Source organism: Vidua chalybeata, chromosome 3 (genome assembly GCF_026979565.1).
Source record: "Vidua chalybeata isolate OUT-0048 chromosome 3, bVidCha1 merged haplotype, whole genome shotgun sequence".
Lineage (NCBI taxonomy): Eukaryota > Metazoa > Chordata > Aves > Passeriformes > Viduidae > Vidua > Vidua chalybeata.
In genome coordinates this window covers 87120502-87147342 of record NC_071532.1, presented here as the reverse complement: position 1 = coordinate 87147342, position 26841 = coordinate 87120502, and the positions used below count along the sequence as shown (strand labels likewise).

The window sequence follows — 26841 nt, the reverse complement described above, 5'->3', positions numbered from 1 at the left end:
CCTGCTCTTGTATCAGCTAAAACTTCTGCTTCACCATGTTTTAGAGTTGTGAGTATATGTCTTAAAAAGAAGCATTGGAAAGTGATGATGCACCAGTAGATAGCAACTGCAGAAACAACATAGGTGGGGACGCATTCAATGTGACATTGCATCATTGCATTCACCACTCCATGCATCTGTCTAGCTTCTTCTTAAGTCTAGCTTCCAAATTTTTTACATATTCCATTTACATGAAAACTGATTTTAATAATTTACTTTTTTTTAAATCCATATTTTAGAAAGTACCAACAAACTTCATAAAATTCTGAAAAAAATTCCACCCAACATAACCCATCCCAGGTAAGTAAGTTGTCTGTTAATGTCACTATTAAAAATCTGCTTCTCTAAATTAACAATACAGCAAAAAAACAGATACATGCCCAGAGGCAGTTAGGAAAGAAAAGGAGGTGGACAGAGGAAGGAGATAAATAATTTAGGGCAAAGTAAATATCTAAGGGGACAGTAATTGAGAAAGGCACAGTAACTGAGAAAGGACTGGAGCCTGGGAAAGAACAAAAAGGACACAGGGCTTATGTGACAGTAAAGAGAAGATGTGCAGAGCCATAATAGTAAGGAAAACATTAGAATGGGATACTTAAGCAGGGATGCAGTGTGCATCCAAAACACAAAATAGCCAAGACACACACACTGTGGTGCTTAGCAATGAGGATTTCAAGACAACTATCTACTTTATATGAGAGAAAAGCATCCAAAAAAATCACAGTCATCAAGGTAGCTGAATATAAATCCTTAAAATATGTTTGAGGCAGAGGACTTGCTAATAAAAGGCTTGAAGCTTTAAGGAAATAAGTGACTGTTTATTTCCATTTAGATGAATTGAACAACATTTCCATTTATATAAATACAATAAAAACAATGTAATTGCTGGATTTATAACAATACTTTTCTCCTAAGGGAAATAGCTCTGTTGAACTTCATGTAGGCTATTCCATTCAGAGCAGTATTAAGGATGCATTAACATGTGTTATCTTCTACCAGCAAGCACAGCATATCTTCTATCTGCTAGCACAGCAAATTAAAAATGCTTAGTCACCTGCTGGGATTACAAACTCTGATTAAAAGTAAATAAACCACAAATCTTGATTTTGTCCCCAAGCATAACCTAAATGTTGTAGAAACTCTGAACTAATAGCAGGTTCACATAAAGATTTAGACATATGCAGGAGAAATTTATTGGGAGCAATTACTGGTATTTTTTGATTTCTCTGTTATTCCTGGAAAAAAAAAGAGTCAACAAAAACTACATAAAACCTGGGGAATTAACACAGTATAAACTAAGCTCTTACTACTAGCTATTAGAGAGACCATTTTTCTAATGACAGATAATCCTATCTGACCACTGCAAAATTTACTCCTCTGAACCTGGTTACAGCTACTGTCAGGGGTAAAATGCTGAACAAGAGGGAGAGCTGTCTGACTGGCAGGTGCATTCTTGTCTCTGCTGAAAGCACTGATTTCCAGCTGTGGAAGTTTCACATCCCCTTTCTGATGGGAAGCTACTGTTTTTCTCTAAAATAGAATCACAGCAGTGTGCTTTAAATGAAATTTTATGAGCGCAAGTAATACAGCCTTGCTTCATTTTTTGGTTGACATTCTAATCTGCAGAGAAGAAAGAAAGGAAAGCAACTTGGTAGGCTGATTTCTCCCCGGCTCATTTGCTAATTTTTCACAGGATGTCAGCCTTTGCAGTGTTGCTCTGGATGTTTTGCTTCTAGATGGTGCCTGACTATGTTTGTGCCAGCACTGCTTCCAGGCACCCCGCAGCTCCCTGCCTTACCACAAAAGCAGGGAAGGGTTTGCTGGGGCTGGTTAGTGGGGCAAACATCTGCAGCTGCGCTCACAAGCCGTTCAGGCTGCTGTTGTGAATAAGCAATGACCTCGGCACAATGAATTTTAACTAAAGCATTATTTGAATAAAGAGCTGGGAAGCATTTAAAGCAAAATAGTAATTGAGGTGTTGAAAGTTTTGACAAAGTGTAACAAAAATATATCAAGCAAAACTTGATTCACTCTGCAACAAGTCCACAATTTTATATTTGTTTTTATTCTTTTCATTTTCCCAGCCTGTCACTGCCTCTCAGGTCAATAATGCGCACAAAGATCTTCAAACTTGCTGCAAGCATCAACACATTGTTTTTAATCTTAAAATGAGCCCCAAAAGCTGAGTTTTAAAGGCCTGCAAGATTGTGCTTCATAGCTGAGTGCATGTAAACTTGAAATGCTTGTCTAAACATAGACATTAGTGCAATTTGAAGTCTTGTTTATTTTATATTACATTGTTTGCCACTCATGGAGATGTATGATGAACTGAATGGCAGAAATATAGTACTTAGAGCTCATGTTTGATGCTATGTTATTAAACCAAAAGCACACATACCCAGAGCAGTGTGTTTCCCTCTCCCATATACTCTCCTCTATCCAGTAAGAGCCTGAAACTATGGGTGTGTGAAGTTAGAGGCACTGCAGCTTAAAAAGTTAACAAAACCTCTGGGATGCCCTGCTCTGCACTGACCTGGTAGGGAGGGGCTCAGCCTCGACAGGGGCTTACCTGTGTGCTGCCAGTATGGCCCATGCACCAGGGCAAGCGGAGTTGCTCAGCCTGAAGAAAGGAAGGATCTGGAAATTATGGTCAATTTGTATAAATACCTGAGGAAGAAGGGAAGGGGAAAGGATGGAAGCAGATGCTTCTTGCTGGTGGCCAGGATATGCAGCAATGGACACAAACTGAAATGCAAGAAATTCCACCTAAATTTAAGAGAGCCTTTTTTTTTTTTTTTTTTTTTTTTTCAGGGTCATCTATCTATATAATGGACTTCAAACTGAGACCTGCAAAGAGAGCAGACTTTTCCCCCAAGCAATTCATTATCAGGCTGATGGCAGATGTGTCTACAGAAGCACTCTGACATTTCCCATGAAGCAGGTTGATGAGACAAGCAATGGCACGGGAGTCCCCGTGATATGATAACATCTCCACTGCCTATATCTTCTGGTACTTATGCACTTAAGATTTTATTACTGGAGTAATGGATTTAGCCTTATCTGATATGAGTGGGATAAGGCAGTTTGTATTTTTATCTTGTCAATAAAGTAGTTTGTGCTGGGAAGCAACTGCTTTTATTTGCAGTTTTCTTCAGTGGAAAACTGTGCATCTGCCATTTTTCTTATGTTGTGACAGAATATTATTTTAAGTGGATGTTTTAGAATTTGGATCCAAAAGAAAGATTTTTCAAGAGCATTAGCATGCATAGTATAATATAATTTCAAAGTTTATGAAACTGGAAACAACGGCACTTCGTGGAAATGTTGGTTTAAACAGGAATAAATACCTAGTACCTTGAATGTAATTTGGCAGGAATGAATAAAGCCTTTTACAGGCTGTTTATTTCACTGTTCACAACCATGTCAAGCAGAGTACTTTAAATGGCATCTCACTGATTTCAATGAATCCACAGAGTAGTGTATCTGTGCACTTACCCTCCTGGAGACACCATTTACATCACTCAACACAGTAATTGGGAAAACAATTCAAGAGCTTACCAGATATAGATGGTTTATATTCTGCAGTTTATATGTGAACCTGATTTCCTCACTCATGACAATTTTTCTTTTAGTTGGAAGGGCCAGGGGTCAGTTTTCTGAATAGCGATGATATATGGTCAGGCATATCTCTTAAAAAATTAAATTTTCAGTGTAAATGTTCCAGACTGTGAGTCCGGCTTCCCCCTCCTACAAGCTACAACGTTTGGTAGCAGAGCTCAGTGATACTGTAGTTGCAGCTTTCCATTAAAAAAATCACAACTGGAATAACATCATTATTTGCAACTGCTTTTGCACACACGGAATCTCATTTAATGGTGCAAACTCTTAGCAATGCAAATAATATATTCAATATACAATGCAATCAAGGATGTGACAATGAAATTAACAGATATAATCAAATTGATGAAAGCCCTATTTACAAATATGAAGGAAAAATTTAAACTCCAGGATGCATGCTGGGGCTAGATATGGGAAGAAATGTCAGTTACAGACAGATGAAAGTGGAAAGAGGAAAAGGAAACACACGTACTGAGACATATTCCTGTTGTTTCTTCTAAGGTATATAGATTCCATTAACTTTGCAATGGATAAATAAGTTATTGCAGCAACAATAGTTGAAAGTTTAATAGAAAAGACATTTCTAAACTAGATATTGAAGTAAGTGGTCCTTAGATGATACTTGAAAAATACCCTTAGTCCCTAAGTTTAGGACAATTGTTAAAACCAAGGTTTTGCTAAAACTGAAGAACTGAATTTTTGTACCAAATCCAGTCATGTTTTTACTTGGCTTGCTTGAAGAAATAAGGGAGCATTAAATCTTTCAGTTGTTCACACTGATCTTCACTTAAGTATAAAAGATTACATATGCCAATGATCCAAACATTAATTAAAAAAAAAAAGGAAAGAAGTCAAACTACTAAGCACGGAGTGGACCAGTGTGCAAATCTTACACTTTCTGAAGTTTAAACAAATCTCAAATCTATGTGAACTTCAGCTTTCTCTTTTACATTTAGTCAATAATCACAGTTGGAAAACCTCTTACCACTTTCATCTTAGCTGCTATTTAGAAAAAGAGCACTTGAAAGGCCTAAGCACTGCATCTTTTTGTTGATTTCTGCAACCCTTTTGTTTCTTGGAACTGGTGGTTTTGAAAGGAAATAAATACTTTCATTCTCTCTTTGAAGATTCTTTCAGCAGATGAAAAATGTTATTTTGTTTTTTTAATATGACACTGTACTTCTCCTTCTGAAAAGGCTCTGCAAAATTAGAATATAAGCATTCTGTTCCAGTCCTAAATGGCTGAGTAAATTCTACTGTTTAAATTGGGTTCCTGTAACAGAGATGCTATGACAACTATCTCAAAAATCACAATTCCAGAATGCAGTCACTACTGTTTGCCAAAGATTCTATCTAAGTTCAAGCAGTTCATTACCTCATTGATGCCATCTATAATTTAGGCTCCAAAATGCATGATCTACCTATGCAATATTATTGCACAATGTGTCCGTGAGGGAGAAAGGAGGAGTACTTCTAGATCCTGAATATGTAATTGATTTCCTAAGCAATAATTCATTCAGGCAAGACTTCTGCATTTTAATTTTTGGGGCTATAGTAGCCATACTTTGGTCTTTGCCCACAGTGAATATTCTCCAGATAGGTAGTACCCTGCATTGACAAGAAAAAAACCCTGAAATGCTTCAAAAGATATACTTAAAAACAATTAACAGAGTGGAAAAATACAAATCTGTACTCAGGTAAATATTCTAGCCCAAGGGATGGGGAACCATATGTGAACACTTTTCCTTTATGCATTCAACCCAGTCAATGCTTATTCCATGCAGGACGGAAAAGACAAACAGATTGCTTTGGGGAGTTCTTACAGCACTTCTGGAAGGTGTTTATAATTTCACCAAGCTAAGAGCTGAACTAAAGTCAAGAATCTGATAAACCAGTAGAGTGCTCTTATCACTGATCTGAGGAATAAAAACAGAAAGAAGGGATGTACCAATACTGGACCTGTCTTTTACAGTCTCATCTCAACTTCTTCTGGGAATATTTAGGAGATATTGTTCTCTCTGAGACACACCCGTAAAATAGAGGCATTCTCAGATCCTAACAAGTGTGAGGAGGACTCTTAAGACAATCAAGATGCTTTCAGAAATGAATGGTAGGCTAGAAATTCAATGTGCCCTGATTACATTAGAGATAAAGTGCAGTTTTAAGAGTACATACTTTGCTTTTAGATGTCTCACATAAGAATAGTTCAGGCCTTTAAATGATTTTTACAGATGAACTGCCTTATTTCTTTTAGGATTAGTTTCCCCATGTGCTAAAAATAGGTCTTACCCGCGTAATAAAAGTAGGGAAGACCTACATTTGTGGTTTTCACTGGGATAGAGATGCAGTAGCAACTGCGGGTCTGTGTTTTGGATTCCTACTGAGAACAGTCTTAGTAATATAGAGATGTGTTAGTTGCTGCCACAGTGTTTGCACACAGTCAAGGCCTTTTCTGCTCCTCACCCCACTGCACCAGTGAGCAGGCTGGGAGTGTACAAGGAGTTGAAAGGGCACACAGCCTGATCCCAACTGCCCAAAGGGACACCCCATCACAATTAGCTGATTGTGCTGTGTCAGAGTCAGCATATAAAGCTGGGTGAAGAAGAAGGAACATTTGGAGTGATGGCATTTGTCTTCCCAAGTCAATGTTGCAAGTGATGGGGCAGTGCTTTCTTGGAGATAGCTGAACCTCCACCTGCCTGTGGGAAGTGGTGATTGAATTCCTGGTTTTGCTTTGCTTGTCCATGGCTTTAGCTTTACCTATTGAACTGTCTTTATGTCCACTCACAAGTTTTCTTACTTATACCTTTTGATTCTCTCCCGCAGCCCACCAGGGAAGACTGAGCAAGTGGCTGAGTGGGGGTTAGTTGCTGGCTGGGGGTTAAACCATGACATTTTATAAATATTAATTAAGATTCCTGGATAGAAAGCATTTTTCTATTCAGGGACTCTGTTACTGGAGAGAAATAGGAATTAAAAAAAGCATTCTGTATCACACACTCTGGAAATTAACATAAAAGCTGTCCTGAAAGCAAGATGAGAATGATATGTAGAAATTATTGGTACAGAAAGAGTTAAAAATGCAGATAACTGTTATGTATCATCTAGTCTTTCTTCCAGACTTAATTTCTAATTATATCTTAATGCTGGAGAATGGCTGACATGCATAAACACAAACATCATTTATTCATAAGTAATTTAGCATTTAATTAAAATATGACTGCATTCTCATTGAGTGCATAAGAAAGAGTGTTGTAAATATGACAGGTCAAAAATCTCTGTAATATTAAATAAGAGATTGAAAAAATACAATACTTGAAACACCCTAAATAGAATTTTACAAGGTATTTTACAAAATAAGGAACTAAAATAATAGACTTCATGTAATTTTTTTCTGGGAGGAACAAATTATTTTATAATCAATAAAGTGGATGACAGATGAGAGAGTAAACAACAGCCTACAGTTAAACTGGGTATAGGGGTTTACCTAAGAACTGATGAGAATAGTTCTGTTACCCTAGTTGTTTATCTCATGCTCAGTTCCCCCAGTGCCCTGCTATGTTCACTGTGTTTCCACTTCTAGCAGGGACGTTGCTGGTGGTCTGGGAAGCTTGAGTGGAAAGTTATGTTGATTCACACTGAGCTGCTGTCGGTAGTAATTGGTCTTGACTGTTGCCAGCCACGGTCCCGATGCCTGGTATTCATCTCCAGGCACCTTTCTTATCTTCAGTACTCTCCCCCACTTCCAGGATCTTTCTTCCAGCCAGGAGATTTACCTTCTTTCCTGACCAACCTTCAGTCATCTGGGACCTCAACTTTTAGCCAAAACTGATGATAAATGATGGAGAGTGGCTGGTGAGCTCTTCTGTCACCTGTCTCAGTGCCCTCCAGTGACTTCACTTTGGTCCATCAGACTTCAGAGTGTCTAAGTGGCTCAGCAGGTCACTAATTACTGTCTCCTGGATTACAGGGGGTCTATTCTGCTCCTACAAGCTCAGGCAGCTGGTTGCCCTGAGGATAACTGGTCTTTCTGTTAAAGGCTGAGGTAAAGAAGGAGTTAAGTACCTCAGCCTTTTCCTCTTTCTCAGTGACAATGCTCCCCTCCAAGGAAATGGAGATTTTCCTTGGACCTCCTTTTGCTGCTAATGTATTTATGAAAACCCTTTTTTATTACCTTTCACAGCAGTGGCCAGATTGAATTCTAGCAGAGCTTTTGCCTCTCTAATTTTCTCTCTACACGACCTAATGATATCCTTGTACTCTTTGTGAGTTGCCTGCCCCTTCTTCCAAAGGTCTTAAACTGCCTTTTTGTCCTGAGGTCCTGTGGAAGCTCGCTGTTCAGCCAGGCCACCCTTCTTCCCCACTGGCTCACCTCTTAGCACATAAGGTTAACCTACTCTTTGTTATTAAGGAGGACCACTTTGTTGTTGGAATCCTGGATGCTGAGAACTTTAAACTTTCTGTGCTGAAAGGCACAGACTCACAAGAGAGCACTGTATTTGACTTGAGGCTGTGGAGAAGACTTCCAAAACTGATTAATAGCACTGGGATTATGGGTATGTAGTTGGTTAGAAGTGTGTAATATCACAGGGTGGAAAACTTAAAGTTTGGAGTTTTAGAATATAGAAATAAATATGAAGCAAGATGGTGGTTTTAGGGTGGAGGCAGGTTGTTCTTCTTCACCTTCTTCACCTTCTTCGTTCTTCTTCATGGGTTTGGGTGATGTTTTGTGATTGGACAGAAAGGTCCACACTGTGGGTTTCAGGGGATCAGTTATTGGGTTAAAAGGGAAAATAATCTAGGTCATTTCTTAACTGGATATTTTAGTTTTAAGAGGCCTTGTAACAAGCGATATTTGGCCATTTTATGCCTTGCTAATGAAAGACTGCAGAACTCACAGCTGTGAGGCTGTCTCACTGATAAGCAATAATAAGCACCTGAGTCTGAACATGAAACACCATCTCAAAGTGCCTTCAATCCCGACCTCAACAGAGGTAGAAGAAACAAGCAGAGAACCCACACTTTGTTATTAAAGACAGTTTTCTAAGGGAGTTTCTGAAATAGAGCACTGAAGAGGTACCCGAAGTCCACCTTCTGTAACTTCAAGGTAGAGGTTTAGTTGATCTTCTCCCTTACTTCACTGGAAATTCAAAACTCTAAAATTTCATGATTGCTGTACCCTAGATGGCCTCTGACCATCAATAGGCTCTCTGTGCAGAAATACAGTGTGAGATCAATCTCCCAAATGATGCTTTAATTTCATGTCACTTTATTAACTGCAGGCTTCAGGGTCTGCTGCTATTGTTTGGTCCAGATATTGTCAAAGTACACAACCATTCATATTGATTGAAGTAGGAGTTTTCTGTTTAAGAATTAAAAAGTTTGATTTTGGATATTCATATGTATGTCCTTTTATCTGCTGGCTGCTATTGTTTACAATTTTATATTTTTTTTCCCCTACAGCAATATCATAATTTAGCATATCCCAATGTAAGATGCAATGCTGGTAGATGACTTTCCCTTCTTGGAATGAGTGTAAGGGTGCATTAAACAATGTTATGCTCTTACTAGTGGGATCTTTCTAAAGGAAGACTGTTAAATGCTGGTATAAGTAATATTTATCTTTCATGAAATTGGAAAACTATTTGAATTTTGCCCCAAATGTGTTTTTGTAACACTCTGACTTTACCTGAGAGCGAACAAACACTGTAAATTCCATACTGAGAGCACCAAGGAGAACCATCAATAACAAAGTAATTAAGTTTGACACTTATGACCTCATGTTCAATCTCTTTTTGATTCCTAATTCTCCAAGGTATCAAAATGCCACCCAATATAGTCTTTTTCCTCCTAAATATTTGAAAAAAAATTCATCTACAAATAAAATTCTAGGACAGAATTCACTTTGTGAAACATTATCTGCCTAAGAGCTTTGAAACTTGCTTGAGATGACCACCATGGTTCTCCCCGTAGACAATCTATATGCAGAGAGGCAGCTCATCACATTCTAAGAAAAGTAACCAACTTTCTCTATCAACTAGAGATAGTACTAAATAAAACAACTGTGATGAGTGAGGAAAAAAATCCTACTTCTGCTCACTATGTCACACTTAAAATCATCTGTGTTTTGATTATCTAGCTGAAAAATATTCCAAACCACTTTTATGTATTGAAAACACTTCCTAAAAGCATTTACCATAAATCATATAACTTTACAGCAGAGAATGCAGCTTAGCTTATCTTTTTACAACCTAAAGTAATATTTCTAACACTTCAAGCATTTTAAGTTTGCAACAAAGGGACTGCTGTTACCTTACATGTGTAACAGAATGTGACTCTAACTTAGGAAAATCTTAAAACATGGAGAGATAGGAACAGGCAACATTATCAAGACTGAGAAGTTTTATTTTTAGTGTAAAGAACTGGAAGAAAAAAATAACAGTCCACAAACAAAATATAAGGAAACTCCAGATGCCTTGTCAGCAGATTTCTGTCTTTCCAACATGTGAGCAATATTCAAGATTGCACAGGAAATAAGATCAAGTGCAGCAAAAGAACATGCCACCGCTCTGCATTAAACTATTCACTTTTGATTAAGATTATGAATAATTAAGGAATAGTTAAGGAGTTGACTTGCACTGATATGGATTATTTGACAGAAAAATGTTATAAATAGATTGTTCATACCCTCCCATCTTCTTATCAACCCAAAGGTTGTGAGAGGGCAAGATCATAGAGAGGTAGAAAACACAATAAGCTAAAACTATGTTTTAGTGAAATTATCAGGTGGTCATACTTTTCCAGAGTAACATTGGAAGTTTTAGATATTTTGCATCCATTGAGCCTAACAGCTTTTGTTTATCTTAAACACTACCTGAACACAAATACTATGTCATTGATGGGTACCCAGCTATGACTTGGCAATAGGCAACACCACTTGCAATACTAATTGCTCTTTCCAGCTACAAAACAAGTCTCAAAACAAGAGTAAAAAAGACACCGGCAAATCTGGGAAATTATTTTCAATGGCAGAGAATACTTCTCATTTTTACCTTCAAACTGAGCTATATTTTTCAGTCATTCTTTCTTGAGTAACTTTCAATCATTCAGTTATATTTAAACTATTGATTTTAGTAATTTAAGAGGGTCATTGAATCAAAGCAGGTCAGATTTAATAATATCAGCCAAATGCTCATCAACCAAACAATCTTATGAATGCAGTCAGGCAATTAAAAGATGTATGATGTATGTGTAAGATATAGGTATGTTTTGCTTACTTTATTATTTAAAAAAAAACTTTTTCTGTGTGAAAAATTTTGACAACTCATTTAGTAATCAAGACTTAAAATATCTAAGCTATAGATTTAATTTATGAAACTAAAACCTACCAAGGCAAGTAGATTTGCCATTTGCAAAGTGCTTAGGAGGGCTTAGGAGGTATAAATATACCTTTTAATGTAAAAAAATAGTAATTTGATTCAATTAATCCAAGTTGATAAAAATCTGTTAAAGGTTGCAGGGCCATATTCCCAAATTAGAGAATTTACCTTACTCTGTTTATATTAGAAAGTTATTCTGAGAGGAAAAAGTTATTTATTGTAAATAAAATTAACCTCACTTTCAACCAGAACTATCTCACCGCTTAAGAGTTCCGAATGCTGCCAAATTTCTTTAATATTCTTTAATTCAGTCAAGAATACTTTATATCTTCTGGTTTATGAAATGGATTTTATAATTGATAAATGCTGGAAGCAAGTTACTGATGTCACACTTGTGTTTATAGTGCTCAGAAGAGATTTAATAATTTCCTATCATTTCCACACCATACTTACTCAATTTTGTAACATCAGTGAACCATGATAGACAGTTAGTTCTAGGAAATTAATGCATTTTCAATTGACTAATGTAATTTGGCCTCCAGTCTTCATCCTTACAAATGTAAAAATTTCACATTATATCTTGTTATTTAAATACAGAAATTTTTGGCAGTTAAAGAATGCCAAGTCACTTCTATTGTCAAGTAGGACCTTGTATGAGTTTTAGCAGTGCAGCATCATCTCTTATCTAGCTCTTAATTTTAGCATAGGTATAGAGGGAAAAAAGGGGAATGTGGCTTCAGAAAACTGGTCAGAAGTACATATATCTCAAAAAACTAATGCACTGTATAGAGACAAGGTGTTTTCTTAAAATTAATTTTATTTATGTTCATGTTTTCTTTTTGGCACTGTTGGCAATTTTAACAGCTCATGATTTTATGAGCTGAAAACCTTCCTTCTCCCCATACATAGATAAATTACCCTAAATTTCTGCTATTGCCAACCATTGCTCCATTGAAACTTCAGAGTTTCAAAAGAAATCTGTATAAGCATCACTAATACCGTGTCTACAAATTTACCAATGTCTTTGGAAGTATTTGTGTAGGAGCTGAATGAGAGGGAAAAATCCCAAACTTATCTTTATATTATATATGTAATTTTGAGCAAATTTTCAAAAATATACATGAAAACACACAAATGCCTACAGTTTAGCAGAGATGAAGCAGCATTTCTCTATTCTCTGAACATTCTACACATTACAGAAATTGGTCTTTGAGAGTCAGAATTTCTGTCTTTTTTATAACTATCCTTTTTGAAGTTTACATATATATTCTGAATTTTCTATGCTTCTGATTTCTGCTTTTCATATGCCAGTGTATTTGAATGTAAAAAAAAAGGGACTTTTTATTCTCACAAATATATTAAGGTCTGTCCTGAGTTTTAGACTACATTTCTTAACAGTTTTTTCTTTACCCAAGAGCTGCCATTTCACTTTTAAAGAAGGAAGGAGAAAAAAGGAAAGGATACAACAGGATTTAAAGCTGTTCTTTTTCTGAATAGTTATTTCAACAACAATCAATAACATTGGAGGTTTTTTACTATTATACTAGTGTTTTAGGGCTGCAGGGGGCACTGATGCACTGTTTAATCTACAGTACTGCAGAGCAAGAGTCAGACAGGATATGATTAAATGGTCCTGCAGGTTACAGATTCAGAAAAAACATATAAACTATATATAATCAATTTAGATATTGAGAAATTAGGCAAGTGTAAAATATTTATATGAATTTTGGAGGGAAATTCATGTTTCTTTTACTGCTAATATATTTGTTTTTCTGCTGCAATCCAGTGGTTGTGGAGATAAGATGCTTTTCTTAACTTTACAACAAAGGTCCTTTGAAGGATGATATATCTTTCTAGTCTTGCATTACTTAATATTACAACCTTAAACAAACAATCCCTGTTCTGCACAGAAAATAAAATTTTGCTTAGCAGCTCCCCAGAGAAGCCCATTTATTCACTGTAGATAATAACTTCCTCATACATTAATCAGCTAACATATATACTACCTGATTCACCAAGTCATTTAAGTAAGAATTTATTGCAATAAGAAATAATTATATTTTTAAGAAATAATTACATATTACTTCAGTTTATTTAATATTTTATGTTATAAAACCTAGGAGTGAGGGCATCTAAGATACAGAGATTTCTTGATAATAAGAATGTAAGACAATTTATGACTCAGCAACACACATCAGATATGCAGCCATGTCTCATCATGTGTTTTGCATTTATTCTTTACTGCTTATTTATTCTTTAATTCCTTTCTGCACATAATCACTCTTTTTTTTTTAATGCAGGTTACATTAGAATTCAATCTCTTCTGTTCATCTCAGGTCTTAGACTGTATTAAGGTATGGCTGCTTAGAGAACTCTTTCTAGAAAGACATGAAGTATAATCTTAACAAAGCAACAGGAAGAAGCCACCTCTTCCATTGCTAGTTAGTACTGATTATCATCATTTGTACTACAGCTGTTTTGGGGGGTTATTACCAATTCACACCTTCAGTTACAAATTTCAGCCATTGGTTCTAACATGCTGGTCTCTACAGAGCTAAAGAAACCTCCTCTGCATCCTGTGCTTCTCTTCATTAAAGAAGGGTGCTACCTTTGTATACACCATAATCCCCACAGTAATACTTCAGAAAAAAAACCTGAGACAATGAATTACTAAAGTATCTTTCTGTATCCCTTTTTATAAAAAATATCACCAATTTCTTTGAGGATTTTTGAATTATATCTTTCATATTTTATGGTTTCTAGGTTCTGCTGCATTGCACATCAGGACACAATGAAATACAGTACAACCAATATCACAATCAATAGTGTACACAGAAAGGAAATTATTTTCCTCCTTTCTTGCTCATACACACAGAAATCACATTTATCATTTTGGTCCAGAAGCATACATTGAATTGCTTGTCTAATTAACTAAAAGTAACTCTTTGGGAGATCACTCTCCCTTTGCTGTTAGGCCTGTTTAAAATAATTCAGATATGAAGCTTCGTACAAAATAAATTTTTAAAAAAGTTATTAATATTGCTTTTTTCAGGCTTTTCAACTAAATCTGAAATGTTTGAGCAATTTTAGATGAGCTTTATTTTAAATACCTTTTATTAGGTTAATTGCATATTAATATATCAAATTTTGATTTACAGATTCACAATACATAATATTGTAAAGAATATATTTTTGATTTCAAGATATCTTTTAAAAAAAACTGTTTTTAAAATTTTGATTCCTGATGATTTTTAGGTTTGAAACAAATCATTGTTATAAAGAGTGCTCTGCCAAAGAGAAGTTCAAACAGTCTTTTTAATTATGTAAAATATACAAAATAGAAAAATATTATTTGTGATGGATTTTATTTTCTATGAAATCACACAAGGTTTTATGATGATGATTGTTTCACTTTTAACTTTTTTAAATGAGATTTTTCCAAACCCATAAATATTTTATAAGTCATAGAGTTCATGGTCTATTCACCAACACAGTGAAGGACATAGAATGGATACCACCAGAAGGCTGCCAGATATAATAAAACTGACATTCCAAACTTTTCTCTTGTCATTCTGGCTGTTAACAGTTGAAGTCAACTCTGAAGATTTCTTATTATTTCTGTATAAAAGTCAAAGAGAAAGTATTATCCCAATTCAAGTTTGCAGTAGGCAAATTATTTCTTTCAGTGTGACTTTCATTCTCACTGATTCTCTCTAATATGCCTCTCTTCACAATGCAGCCTGGTATAATACCAGGAGCAACTGCAGTTCCATTATGAGGCACTTTCTGCACATAACTCAGAAGTCATGGAAACCTGTTCCAAAAGTTTAATTATTTCTGAATATATAACAAAACACTTCTCCATTTCCAGGTTTCTGTAATTGGAATGACAGCAAATGCTAGCACTAAAGTTGACTGTAATTCAATAGAGAAACATGCAAGATAGTTTCTTTTTCCATTTGATTGTTTTTAGACAATTCATCACCTTATATACTTAACCTTTCTTAGGCACTGCTTATAATAGATGCAAGACTAGATATATAGGGAAATATTCTTAAAGCAAAATTTTGTCAAACTATACATGCACCCATCTTTAAAACCAAGTTTTAAATGGACAGAACAAAACTGAGATAATTTTTTCTATTCTAAGAAAATAGAAGAAAAGGATTTTATTATCACATAACTAACTAATAGTTACCCAAGTAACTATTTCAGGAAGCTCCTGAACCCTACCACCTGATGTCTTGTGTCACTAAAATATCTCTTCTTAAGAATTAGGTAAAGTTTTCAAAGAGTATTTAAATGGCTATATTGCATGATATTATTAATACTGCGAAAAACATGAAGTAAAATTTTAAGAACTTTGAAAAATGGCTTTATATTTAGCTTCTGTGAATCTGTGCAAGTTTTACAGGAAAGCTGGTATGTTCTCAACTTTTTTGTTTTAATTCTTGGAAATACCTTCTATTTTCACATTCATGATATTATTTTGTTTTAGGGGGAAGCTGTGCTGAAATCTAAAATGAAAACGTTTCATAAATTAATGAAAAACATATAAAAGTATATTTAAAGATCATAAATCTTTAAAATATATATTTTTTGTGCTTTTCTATGCTTTTATATTTCAAAAGCTAATAATGGTTCAAGATCAGTGCTTTTTTGGATGATAGAATTTCCAGGGAAGTATAGATATTCAAAGCAGTTTGGCAAAAGAAAATGATCACTGTTGGTAATCTAGAACAACCCAAATGTTTTAGCAACTTTAGTGTTTCTGGAACTATGATCCTTGATGTAAAAACATTCTCCTTTTCTGCAGCCAAAAATATACAGCTGAAATCCTACACCTTTCCAACCACTAAACACATAATCCACAGGTAAGAAAGGCTGAAAGATTGCCATAAGGCTTTTAAACTATGTCAGCAGCCTTTTAATTCTGATCAGTCTTGACAGTGAGGAAGCTCCAGGTATGGAGGATTCATTCATTGTGCTGTCCTTTGGACTGTAATGCCTCCCAGAATTTCCCCATGCTGGTCCACTGAGCTCTGTCACATCCTTAACTCTCTTACCTCCTACATAAGAACTTGTGATGACCCAGTGAATAGGCATCTGACAGGCAATCTTTCTCACTCCCATGATTTGTGAATGTGCTTTGGCTTGATACAGCAACTTTATACCCCAGCACAGTTTGTGGGGCTTTGAATCTACCACTTAATGTAAAGAGGCCATAGCAGACAGATTCTTGCTGCAACAGAAGTCTTTAACACATATTTTTCCTTCCTAAAATTGTTAGAATCTGAGTCATAGAAGGATTTCAGTTGGAGGGGATCTTAAAAACCAGTTAGTTCCACCTTTCCACTGTCATTGGCCAGGCCCTCTCACTAGACCAGGCAGCAAAAGTCAGATTAAACCTAGCCTTGAAAAGTTCTGGGGCTGAGACATCCACAGCTTCTCTGGGCAACCTATTCTAGTGCCTCACCACCCTCACAGACAAGAATTTTTTCGTAATCTAAATTTTTAGAAGTCAGATAGCTTAGAAGATCTCCAGTCCCTCTTATCAATACATGCCCTAAAAAAAGTCCCTCCCTAGCCTTCTTATAAGCACCCTTCATGTACTGGAGGGTCCAATAAGGTCTTCCCAGACCCCTCCCTTCTCCAGGCTGAACAGTCTCAACTCTCTCAACCTGTCCTCCCAGGAGAGATGCTCCAGCCCTCTGATCAACTTAGTGGCTTCCTCTGGATTTGTTCAAGTGGGTCCATGTCATTCTTGTACTGAGCACCCCAGAGCTGGATGTAGTACTGTGACCAAGTTTGGTTCTATAGTATGAGTGTACATCTAAAAGTGACCCACTGTGGTCACCCCCAGCCTCACTCATCCTGTGTTTCTGTCAATGTGTGACTCTGTGACGCATGAAAAAAATAGTTTATATGCAATGGTTTAGCATTTGAGGTGAAAGAGGCTTTATAAATTTCATTAATAAATTTAGTAGTCTAGAGTGAGAATCGCCAGTAACTGGAGACATTAAATATTATATAAATGAACAAAAATAGATCCAAAGGTGTGACTGGAGTGCAAAAGCACTCCATCAATGGAGCCTTTTTTCTGGTACATTAAATCAATACCTTATAAAATAATGAAGTACACATGATAAGCAGTAGTAGAAAGACAATTTCATTAAAAAAAACAACTGTGAGTTGTATTAAAAAAAAATTTCCTTTTTCACAGCTGTGTCAGAGTGTTTTCCAAAATATTTAACTGAGATATTATTTATTTTCAGTAACACGCTCTCTTAGGCATTGTATGCATACATTGGCATATATACTTGCAAATGCCTCCTTTATAAAAGTGAAAGGAAAAAATGCATGGTATCCTTTAATACTTGTCTTATTAGTTTCCATGCAAGTACCTGGCAATTTCAGCAGAAATCACAATCTCATTACAATTGTTCATTACAGACACACACAGTGTGTTACTGTTCACAGTGTGGACAGTAACGGCCACTGAATTCTGTTGACAGAATTAAGAAACAATTTTCTCTTGGTATAATGCATATGCATAAAGTTACAGAGGGACAATTAAGGTCAAGATGAACATCACCAAGTACTATTATTAATCTAGAAATAGCAAGTTTTCCTAAAGAAGATTAAGAGTAGTTTTGTGGTATGCTGATGACAATCTTTTGCAGAAACAAGCAGAGAAATGCAATGTTTACAAACACACATTATCTCACCTGCATATATTTGACACATGGATTTATCTAATATCCATCAGAAACAATTTTCGCAGAATTCTTCAAAAGATTGAGATGAGGGCTTGTATAGCCCTATTTTACAGTGATTTTGAGCATTTATAACAGTAGGAAAGATTACATATTCTTTTTTATTTTCTTTCTTCTTTATTTTCTTTCTTTTTTTTTTAAACACGGAAGTCTATCACTGAAAAGTCATTATCTAAACAGGAATGCCAGAAGAAGAAGAAAAGAAAACAGAAGAATAGAATTAATGTATGCACAGAGAGCAGAAAGGAAATTTTACAGGACAGTGAAAATCACAAAGGAAAAGCAAATATTGCAAACAAATGAAAAAGATTAGGAAAATCAAGAAGGGTAAATCAAGCAAAGGGATGAAAGCATATGGAAGCAACCCAGGCCCTGGAAAAAGAGTAAGAGGCAAACACACAGAAAAGTTATCAGTCAGCAGAAGCAATAGATGAGAGAGGGGAAAAGTAACAAAATAAATGCATAATGAAGACAATTTCTTGTTATCATTCTCTATGTTAGAATTGTACAGAAATGTTATTAACATGTCAAGCATCATGCATGTGGTGAATACAAATGAATGATATTTTTGAAGCTTTATCTTCAGTTCTGTATTTCAGAAACATTTAATCCAATCTCCATTTTAACCAGAGAAAACTCATAAAACCTGTTGAATAAATAAAACTAAGTAGTGTCAATATTCTTCATTTAATAATTTTCTTCTATAATGTTGATGGGCCCTGCATATTCTTCTTTGTCTTTTTTTTTTTTTTTGTGTTTCAGAATTAAGCACATGGCTTTAAACTGTTGAGGAGAAGATACAAATGTAGGTAATGTAAGATTCGAGATGTTGGGCTGTAAGAATTTAACTAGTAGTCTCTCACATATAACAGAAGCTCAATGCTTTTTATAGGATCTTGCATTTATTAATAATCTGAGATGTAAGTGGACAGAAAAGCTTAAGCTTGAAACTCTATGATTTCTCTTTTGATTTTGAACCAGCTTGTATGTTTGATTGATGTTAAATTTTTCAGTTCAGGTGGATTAATATGAAGAAACTCTACAAGCTGACCTGAGTCTTCTCCGGACTCCTAGGATGAGCTCTAACATACCGCATGCACCAGCATAACCACTTTCCTTGGAAAGTGGAATGGTACCAGCATGACTTTCACAACTGACTGAAAAATAACTTTCAGCAGATGAAGTTTCCCCTTTTTAAAGTATGCAGTTCATTCCAAAGACAGAAGTCAAATACCTTCAGATGCCTGGTGTCAGATGCTCTGAGTTGTGATGTTTTATGATCTACTGGAAAACAGGAAGTTCCACAGTGGAAAAAATGCTGAGAAATTGCACAGGAGACTGACTTCACAAAGGTGTTGTGGTCTGTGGAGATTTCTGTAAAAATATCACAGAAAACTACAGAATGGAAAAGGGAGTATTCACACATGAGGAAGAGATTTGGAGCTTGCTGCAAAGTGCCTGAGTGCATGAGTGAGGGGAAAGTGGAACTGAGGGCTTACTGAAAACCTGTAGAGCTCTTCAAACTGTATTGCATAGCTCCTGAGAAAATTGTGATATATTAGGAAACCCATCAGTCCTCTTGATGGAATGGACCTTGGGTAATGCACTTTCAAGAGCCTCTTTCCAAAATGCAAATAGCAATCAGAGTTTTTGCTGAAATAAAGCTCAGCTTCAGCCTGGAAACACATATTAAGTTAAATTAAAAAGAAATAAGAATATTTTTTAAAAATCTACCACAATTCTGTCCAATGGGCAATAATGAAGAACTTAGCTTATTAGCACCTCTCTGAGAGTCCAATTCACTACTGTACATTTGCATCCATCAGTAAGACTTCTCTTAGGAAAACAGTAAGCAGTATTTTTCTGTTTCATAGGTAAGATTATTTTTTTTTAATGAAAAAACAGGGCTTGGATAGGTACAGGCATATATGCATATGTATAGGTGTATATTTTCTGTGTGTGCGTGTGTGTTTGGAACCTTTGAATTTAGTACATGCAGTAAACTGTTACAGTAAACACTTACAGCAATATATAGCAGTCATAGCTCCCAGACACTAAAACAGAAATGAACTGCAGTAAACACCAGCTTTTAATACTAGGAATCAAAGCTTCATTTATATCTGTCATCTGAACTCTGTCTGGAAGTGATAGTCATTTATCCTGCAAATCTATTCCAGTAAAATTTTCTGAAACACTTGAAAAAGCTTTATATTGCAATAACACATCACAAGTATCTTCCTTCCTTCAGAAGAAAAAAAGTAGAGATTTGATTTCTTAAAAATTGTTATCAGAGATCCATTATTTTCAGTTGTCTTACGATTACTACAATTGGTCATTATATAATCTCTTTCAAAATTGCCTATATATTCATAACTCTGACACAGGTATAATTTAAAGAGAATAATAACATAAACTTTGACAAGATTTACATAACTGTATAGTCTAGCATAATTCTAGAAAACTACCTGTTGGAGGATTACCTTTACTAATTGATCAATTCCAATATAGCCTCTCTTGAAAACCAAAGCTGCATAGCTCAGAGTACTTTATGGCTGCCCGTCTGCTCTCAAGAGTCAAACTCCTCCAGCCTATACCATTATTTTGCCATTTCCTATTTCACCTTGGTTACATGGAATGGCAGGAAGTTCTGATGAGCCCTCAGTGCAGTACATCCCTCCTACCTGCTCTCTGTCCTTGTGGTATCATGTAATAGTGTACTCATAAACACAATGCTTAAACAATGATGCATGTGAATAGCAGAAGGATCTGGGTCAGATTAACCGAGTTAAAGACACATATCTGAAATCTCAGTGCTTCTGAGCATGCACAGAAATCTTGCATTTTTCAGAATGACAAGGATTATTGCAAGTATTTGGCCTTTAATCATATCCAATTGCCTGTATCAATAATCTTCTTGAATTTAAGCAAAAATCAACAACTGTTTCCAAAATGACATGAAAGGTAATTTCCATGATGCCCCCATTTCCAATTTAATTCTACCAAGTTAAAATAATTTTCTCTCCCTTGTGGTGTATGACATTCGCATTAAAAGATATTAATTTTAAAAGAACAAATAACATTCTTGCCAGAAATACAGCATTTTAGACTGTAGATAGTCAGATATGTATGCCAATAAAACTAATGTTATGGTGCAATTTTTTGCATTTCTTAATTCGGAACTTTTTTTAAACAGCAATGTAAATCTCTGAGATAAGGAACATGCAGTATATAATATCCTATGAAAGGTACTGTCTTGTCCTGATGTGGTGATTTCAATAGTTTTGAGAAGGTAAATGAACTATCTCTAAAATATGTTTTTGAAAGCTCTCTATATTCCTTGCACATATAAGATCATCCTTTTGATATTTTAAAATACAAATAGATCTAGTTAGAAAGATGGCAGAACACATTTGAGTAAATTTCAATCCTATGAAAAAATCATAAGCTCAAAATTTACTCACAAACCCATACATTTTAAGAAGTGTCAGCATGTCCACAATAATCAAGTAATGCATGCATCTGGGGGACCAACAAGGACAAAACCCAGCAGGATAATTGAATGCCACTAGAGCAGGCTAAATATGTAAAAGCAGGGCATTCAAAAGTATTATAAATCGACAAATAGGTGATGATAAATAGAAGGTCAATTAAAGAAAAACTACCACAGAAAGAACAGAAACAGTGCCACTGAGCGACAAGTACAGAGGTGTTCTTGCTGAAGAAATTGGATAGCTTTGTCTGCCACACTGTAGAGTTCTCTGCTACTATTAGGCAGCTCTAACTGCAGCAATGCTGCATCTGCAGAACCATGCAAATTCTGAAAATAAAATACAAATTACACCATACTTTGTAGTAGTCAATTGCTGCTTGAATTTGCAAAGTATAAAATCCATGTTTGCCCTATTTAAATAACTTTCTTCAATTACTTTCTCCTTCCTTCTCAACACAAATCCATCTTCCCCAGAAGCCTGTTTTGCAAACGGGGAAAGACAGCGGAGCTTCGTAGGTGCTTTTAGGGAAGCAGACTACATTTAAGGGCTGATGTCAAGATGAATGTGGGTTATACCTAAAGTGGAAAGCAAACGATGATGTTAGCTGCCAGGTGTGAGCAGCTATGAAACTTGTGTGTCACAGGGTAAAAATGAGTAAGGAGAATGTCTGCCTAGCTTCCAAACAGTCAATTTCTATGGATTTCCCTCCTCACCAAGGAAAATTCAGAATAATTTCAATTATCTTTTGAAATTATTCTGAATTTCAACAGACTAAGTACAACAATTTCAATTGTTGAAATTCAGCTTTTCCCAGACAGGAATAACTGTGATTTGGACTAGGATGGGGCCAGGTCTGTGTGGACTGCATGGAGCTGAACACAGTTAGGTTCATCTGCAGCATTCTGAAGAAACTGGGAGGTTGCTTAGCATAGAGAATTGAGAAGGCCCAGCATTCTTTCAACATCCTTTTATGTACAAGATTATATCCACAGTTCATCTCTACAAAGAGTCATGTCATTTTACTCACCTAACCAGTAACATATGCACAATAAGTATTTACAAGAAACAGTCCTAGACTGTAATCACTGAGTTCTGATTCAAATAAAGCAATCTTTAACGTCTGTAATATACAATATAAGCCATATTTGTATGCTAATTAACTATGAAGGAGAGTATCAGAATCAATACAAAATTCAATAAATCTTGGTACACAGTTCTATAGATTATAATATAACAGATAACACAGCATTCTATAATAATAAAAATTTAAAAGGAACAAGGCTATTTTTTTACAAGCCACCTCTTTCAGGTCTATATCCCTCTCTATGTTATATACACAGACTGGACAAAGATGTTCTCATTGCTTTTTTTTGCTTGAAGGCTATTGGTACTTAATGGAATGGTTATATAAAATGTTCAATAGGCAAAACTGTAAAAAACAATAGTGTCAAAAAGCTCAAGGATGTAAGCACTTGTATCAATGGAAGTATTATTAAGGAGAATGAAAGAAAGTAGAAAAGATGGTAATCACATAAAGTCCTGATTTTTAAATTATCCTGTTTTTACCTAGTAGTTTAAAAACCAGAACTGCCTCTTGCCTATGATTTAGGACATCAAAGCTCTAATGCATATGCAAAATAGGGAAAAATTTCCTAATCTAGTAACCAGAGGAGACAGCAGAGATTGTTTATGTTTTTTTCACCATGATTCTTCAAAGTTAATATCTGAATGAAAGACATGAAATAGCTTCCTCACTTGTTTTGAACCTTATGAATTTCTCTTTTGCACAGAGGCATAGTTTCATACACGAAAGTACATGCTCTCATTTGGAGGACACCATAGTTCTTACTAGGAAAATTTCTGATGAAACACTGTACAGAAAGACAAGAGAGGAGACATTGTTTCTTTGTTATTTGGGGTTTATCACAATAGATGCCAGGATTTTCTTTTTTTGTGCAGGATTTAGACCCACAACCATTTGTTAAATGCACTTAGAGAACATATTCCAAACAAAATGCTTTGGGGAACTTGAAGGGTGCAAAGATTTATTTCTTCATCAAGCTTGGACAAGGAGATGACACTGAGCTGCTGTGCTGAAGAAAAATGGTGGCAGGTTTCTGCAGGGATAACAAATTGAATTTTGTGTTCAGAGTAAGTTTTACTGGCAAAAGCTTAGAGACAGTAGATTTACACTCCTTTTGTAACTTTGAGTGGTATGTGTGCTCATTAAGGGGTTAGTGGTGGAGGTAAGTGCAGAGTTCAGATCTCACAGATCTTTAACTAAGGATCTAGGGGGTTACCATCAGCTTTTGAGGATAGTGTTTAAGCAAGCACATGAACATTAATGGACCTATTCTATACATTCTAGGGAAAAAAGTCATATGCTAAAAGCCATACATAATGTCCTCCAGGAATCCAGGACATGTACCTCCTATGACTGAAATGATATTCTCTCCCAAAAGACTTCATTATCTACAAATGCAGTTCACCTCTGTTTTCCTTTGCTTTCCACTTTTCCATGTTCAAACCTATCATATTCTAGAATAGAATCCTAATGTACCACTGCCCCTGTATGGCTTTTATTTCAATCAATGAATGACCAACAGCAATGTAAACATGTAAAACTGAAATCAGTTGGAATTTTTAAATGTATTCAGGAACAATACTTTCCAGCATTTTTCACAATCTCTTGTAGAGTAAATGTGGCACCAGCTCATCCATATTTGTAACAAGATTAATGGAAGTCCCAAAGTCAAGAGTAAAACACAACCAGCACGTCTCCCCACTTCCCAGTCCTGTATTTTCCTGTAGATCATCTTTATTAGTACACTGTTTCAGCATCCAGGGTGTGAAAATTCTCTCCAAATAAGCTATCAAGCTTAATTGAACTACTCTGAAAAAAATAAGATCTTCTATTAAGAAAATTCTTTAAAGGCATAAAAGAAAGAAAGATATCTGTCTGTCTTTCTAAAGATTTTTGTCTTTTTTTTTTTTTTTCTGTCACCATTATTGAAATTATCTAAAACGGTCACCCTGTGTAAGGAAAAAGGGAAAATCAGCACAAACAATTCCTTAGGATTTGGAATGGTGTAGAGGGCAGTTTACCTGCAATTGTCAACATTACTTCTTCCCACAGCATTAGAGAAGCTGAAAGGTCCGACGTTATTGATTTCTACGACTTTTATACAGCCAGTGAAATTGTAGACAGGTCCAGAAACCTACAAAGGAAAAAATTCACACAGTTCTTTTGCTTGTTGAGATTGTGATCAAGGTATTTATTTTTCTATGAATACAGGTCATGGGGAATGGTAAACAGGGAAGATTTGAATTTTGTAAGTGTATTACTTCCCTGCTTAAAAGATTTCTAGTACTCTTAATCATGTTTCAAAGATGCCTAAGGACCTACTAAAAATGGGAATCACTGCAGGGGCACTGAAAACACAGAGAACAGTAAGTTGTTATGCACTGCCAAGGACCCATTTTTAACAATGAAGTCAGGTTTAGATAGCTGCAGAAAGAAAAATAAAAATATCTTGAGGAACAATTTGCTGAAAGCATAATGGAAAGCATTAAATGCTTTTTAAAGCCCAACAGGAGCATTAAGCCTGCCAGAAAGGCTTTAGGGCTAATAGACCAGCTAAGTGTAAAGAGAATGTTCAAAGAGACAAGGCTCTAGGAGGAAATGTAAATGACTCACCAAATCAAAATTTAATGAAGAGTAGATCTGGAAGGTTCCTGTGATGGAACACCTTTTTAGTTGCAGTACATCAGAGATCTGTCTCAAACTGAATTATTACTAGAAAATGTTTTCTTAAAAACCCAAAAAGTTAACTGTAGCAAAAAAGAAAAAAGATCAAGCAGTGTTTGCCTTGGATTCTTATGGGAAATTACTGTGGTCGTCACTTAAAAAGGCATCCAAACCATGGGAATGGTAGACATGGGTTTTTGGGGGCAGGGGAGGGGGGCTTGAGTTTTTGCTTTTATGATTTTGAAAATGGGGACATGACTAAGGCATGCAAGGACATACCTCAAACTAGAGATCAGTAAGTCCCAATTCCATTCAAGACAGTGATTATGAATTACACTGAAGAACAGTATTAACATATATGTAAATGAATGTAATGTACGGGGGAATAGTTGAGAGGGTTTCCGAAAAGAGAAATTGTAACTCACAGGAGGAACACCGACTATGTGAAAAAGGATGCCTTGGCACATAGTCTTTGATTTCCAAAGGATTTTAACAAGTTTCTGTGTTAAAAGACTCTGAAGTAACTCAGTCCCCCTGGGATAACAAGGAAGGCCTTCAATAAATTAGAAGAATGGTTAAAACAGAAGCAGAAAAATTGTAAATGGTGAGGTTTGTTGCTATGGAGTCCCTAGAAATTCTCTCTGCAAGTCTGTATTAGGGTCTGTGGTCTTCAGTGTATTTGAGTGGCTCAATGTTTTCTGTACCAGTCAGGATAGCAAAACCAAAATCCTGAGAACAAGATTTCACTGTGCAAAAGTGTCAAAATATGCAAAATTATAAGGTATGTAAGGATGATTATACATATAAGAGTTTCTGAACAGAGTAACTGTATAGACCAGGAATCTTCAGGCAGGAAAACTCACTGTCAATGAGAGACAGAACAAAGCAGTGTGCACATGAATAAAGAGTTTTCAATTTCTTAAAATGCAGAATCAAAAGGACATGAAACGACATAAATTAGTGTGAAGATGAAAGCAAGGTAATGAGTTTGCTTTTCATACAACTCAAAATGAAATTGTGGAACTGTGGCATAGCATATTTTGGATGGCACAAGTGTAAATGGGGTTAAAAATCAATCATATTAAAGGGAAAGAAGAGCTATCTCCTTCCCTGCAGACAGATAGGCTGCACAAGTACAATACAGTTCAAGCAAGGAGAATTGTTTTTCTCTGCTCAACCACTCTGGAACATAACACAGCATGCCATGCCATACATTATAAACAGAATGAACTGGCCTTCCAACCCATGGGAGAGCTCAAAGAGTTCACTAATAATTTATTTCCTTAGCAGCAAAGGCTTACAGGAAGTTAAGACGTTAAAAAAGATATATTATTACACTGCAAAAAGGTGGAAAGTTATGTAACCATCTATAAGGTGGAATTTAAAGTCAATACAGTTCAAATGTGGCAAAGGGAAGATGGTTTCTCTGTGGAATAAACACAGATGATTACAATGAAGCCTCCTGGAACTTAAAAAGAAACAAAAACCTCATTCAAGAACTGGATGTGAACACTCTCCTCCAAGTTAACTTTATGCATTAAGAAAACAATACTATTTGATATTCCACAAGGACTGGCAGAGGTTATTAATATGGATTACAGACAATGGAAAACTCTTTCTCTTCCTCCTTTGCCAGACACTCTGGCATGGAAATAAGAGTGATGGACTGCCAAGATGGACATACACTCAGCAGCCTCTTTTGCTGCCATCATTATAATAAAATATACCAGGTAATCTTCGAAGATGCCTTGCCCTACTAAGCTTCACATTTTAATTTTTATAACAGATGC

At 35.7% G+C, this 26841-nt stretch overlaps 1 protein-coding gene across 4 annotated transcripts in view; it reads right to left on the bottom strand.

Annotated features, from left to right (window-relative positions):
* Positions 1 to 26841, bottom strand: part of EYS (eyes shut homolog) — a 723820-nt gene that overhangs the window by 200191 nt on the left and 496788 nt on the right. Inside the window, exons 3-4 of one of the 4 annotated variants that reach the window (XR_008429984.1) lie at positions 24409 to 24521; positions 18653 to 19186 (exon numbers count right to left, since the gene is read on the bottom strand). Coding sequence is in view for 1 of the 4 variants with exons in the window: in XM_053938438.1 (XP_053794413.1) it covers positions 24409 to 24521 (113 nt within the window). In the remaining 3 variants the exon portion in view is untranslated. Of the gene's footprint in view, positions 1 to 18652; positions 19187 to 23336; positions 23421 to 24033; positions 24197 to 24408; positions 24522 to 26841 lie in introns of those variants that run through there. The other 3 variants (XR_008429983.1, XR_008429982.1, XM_053938438.1) reach the window with 3 other exon arrangements.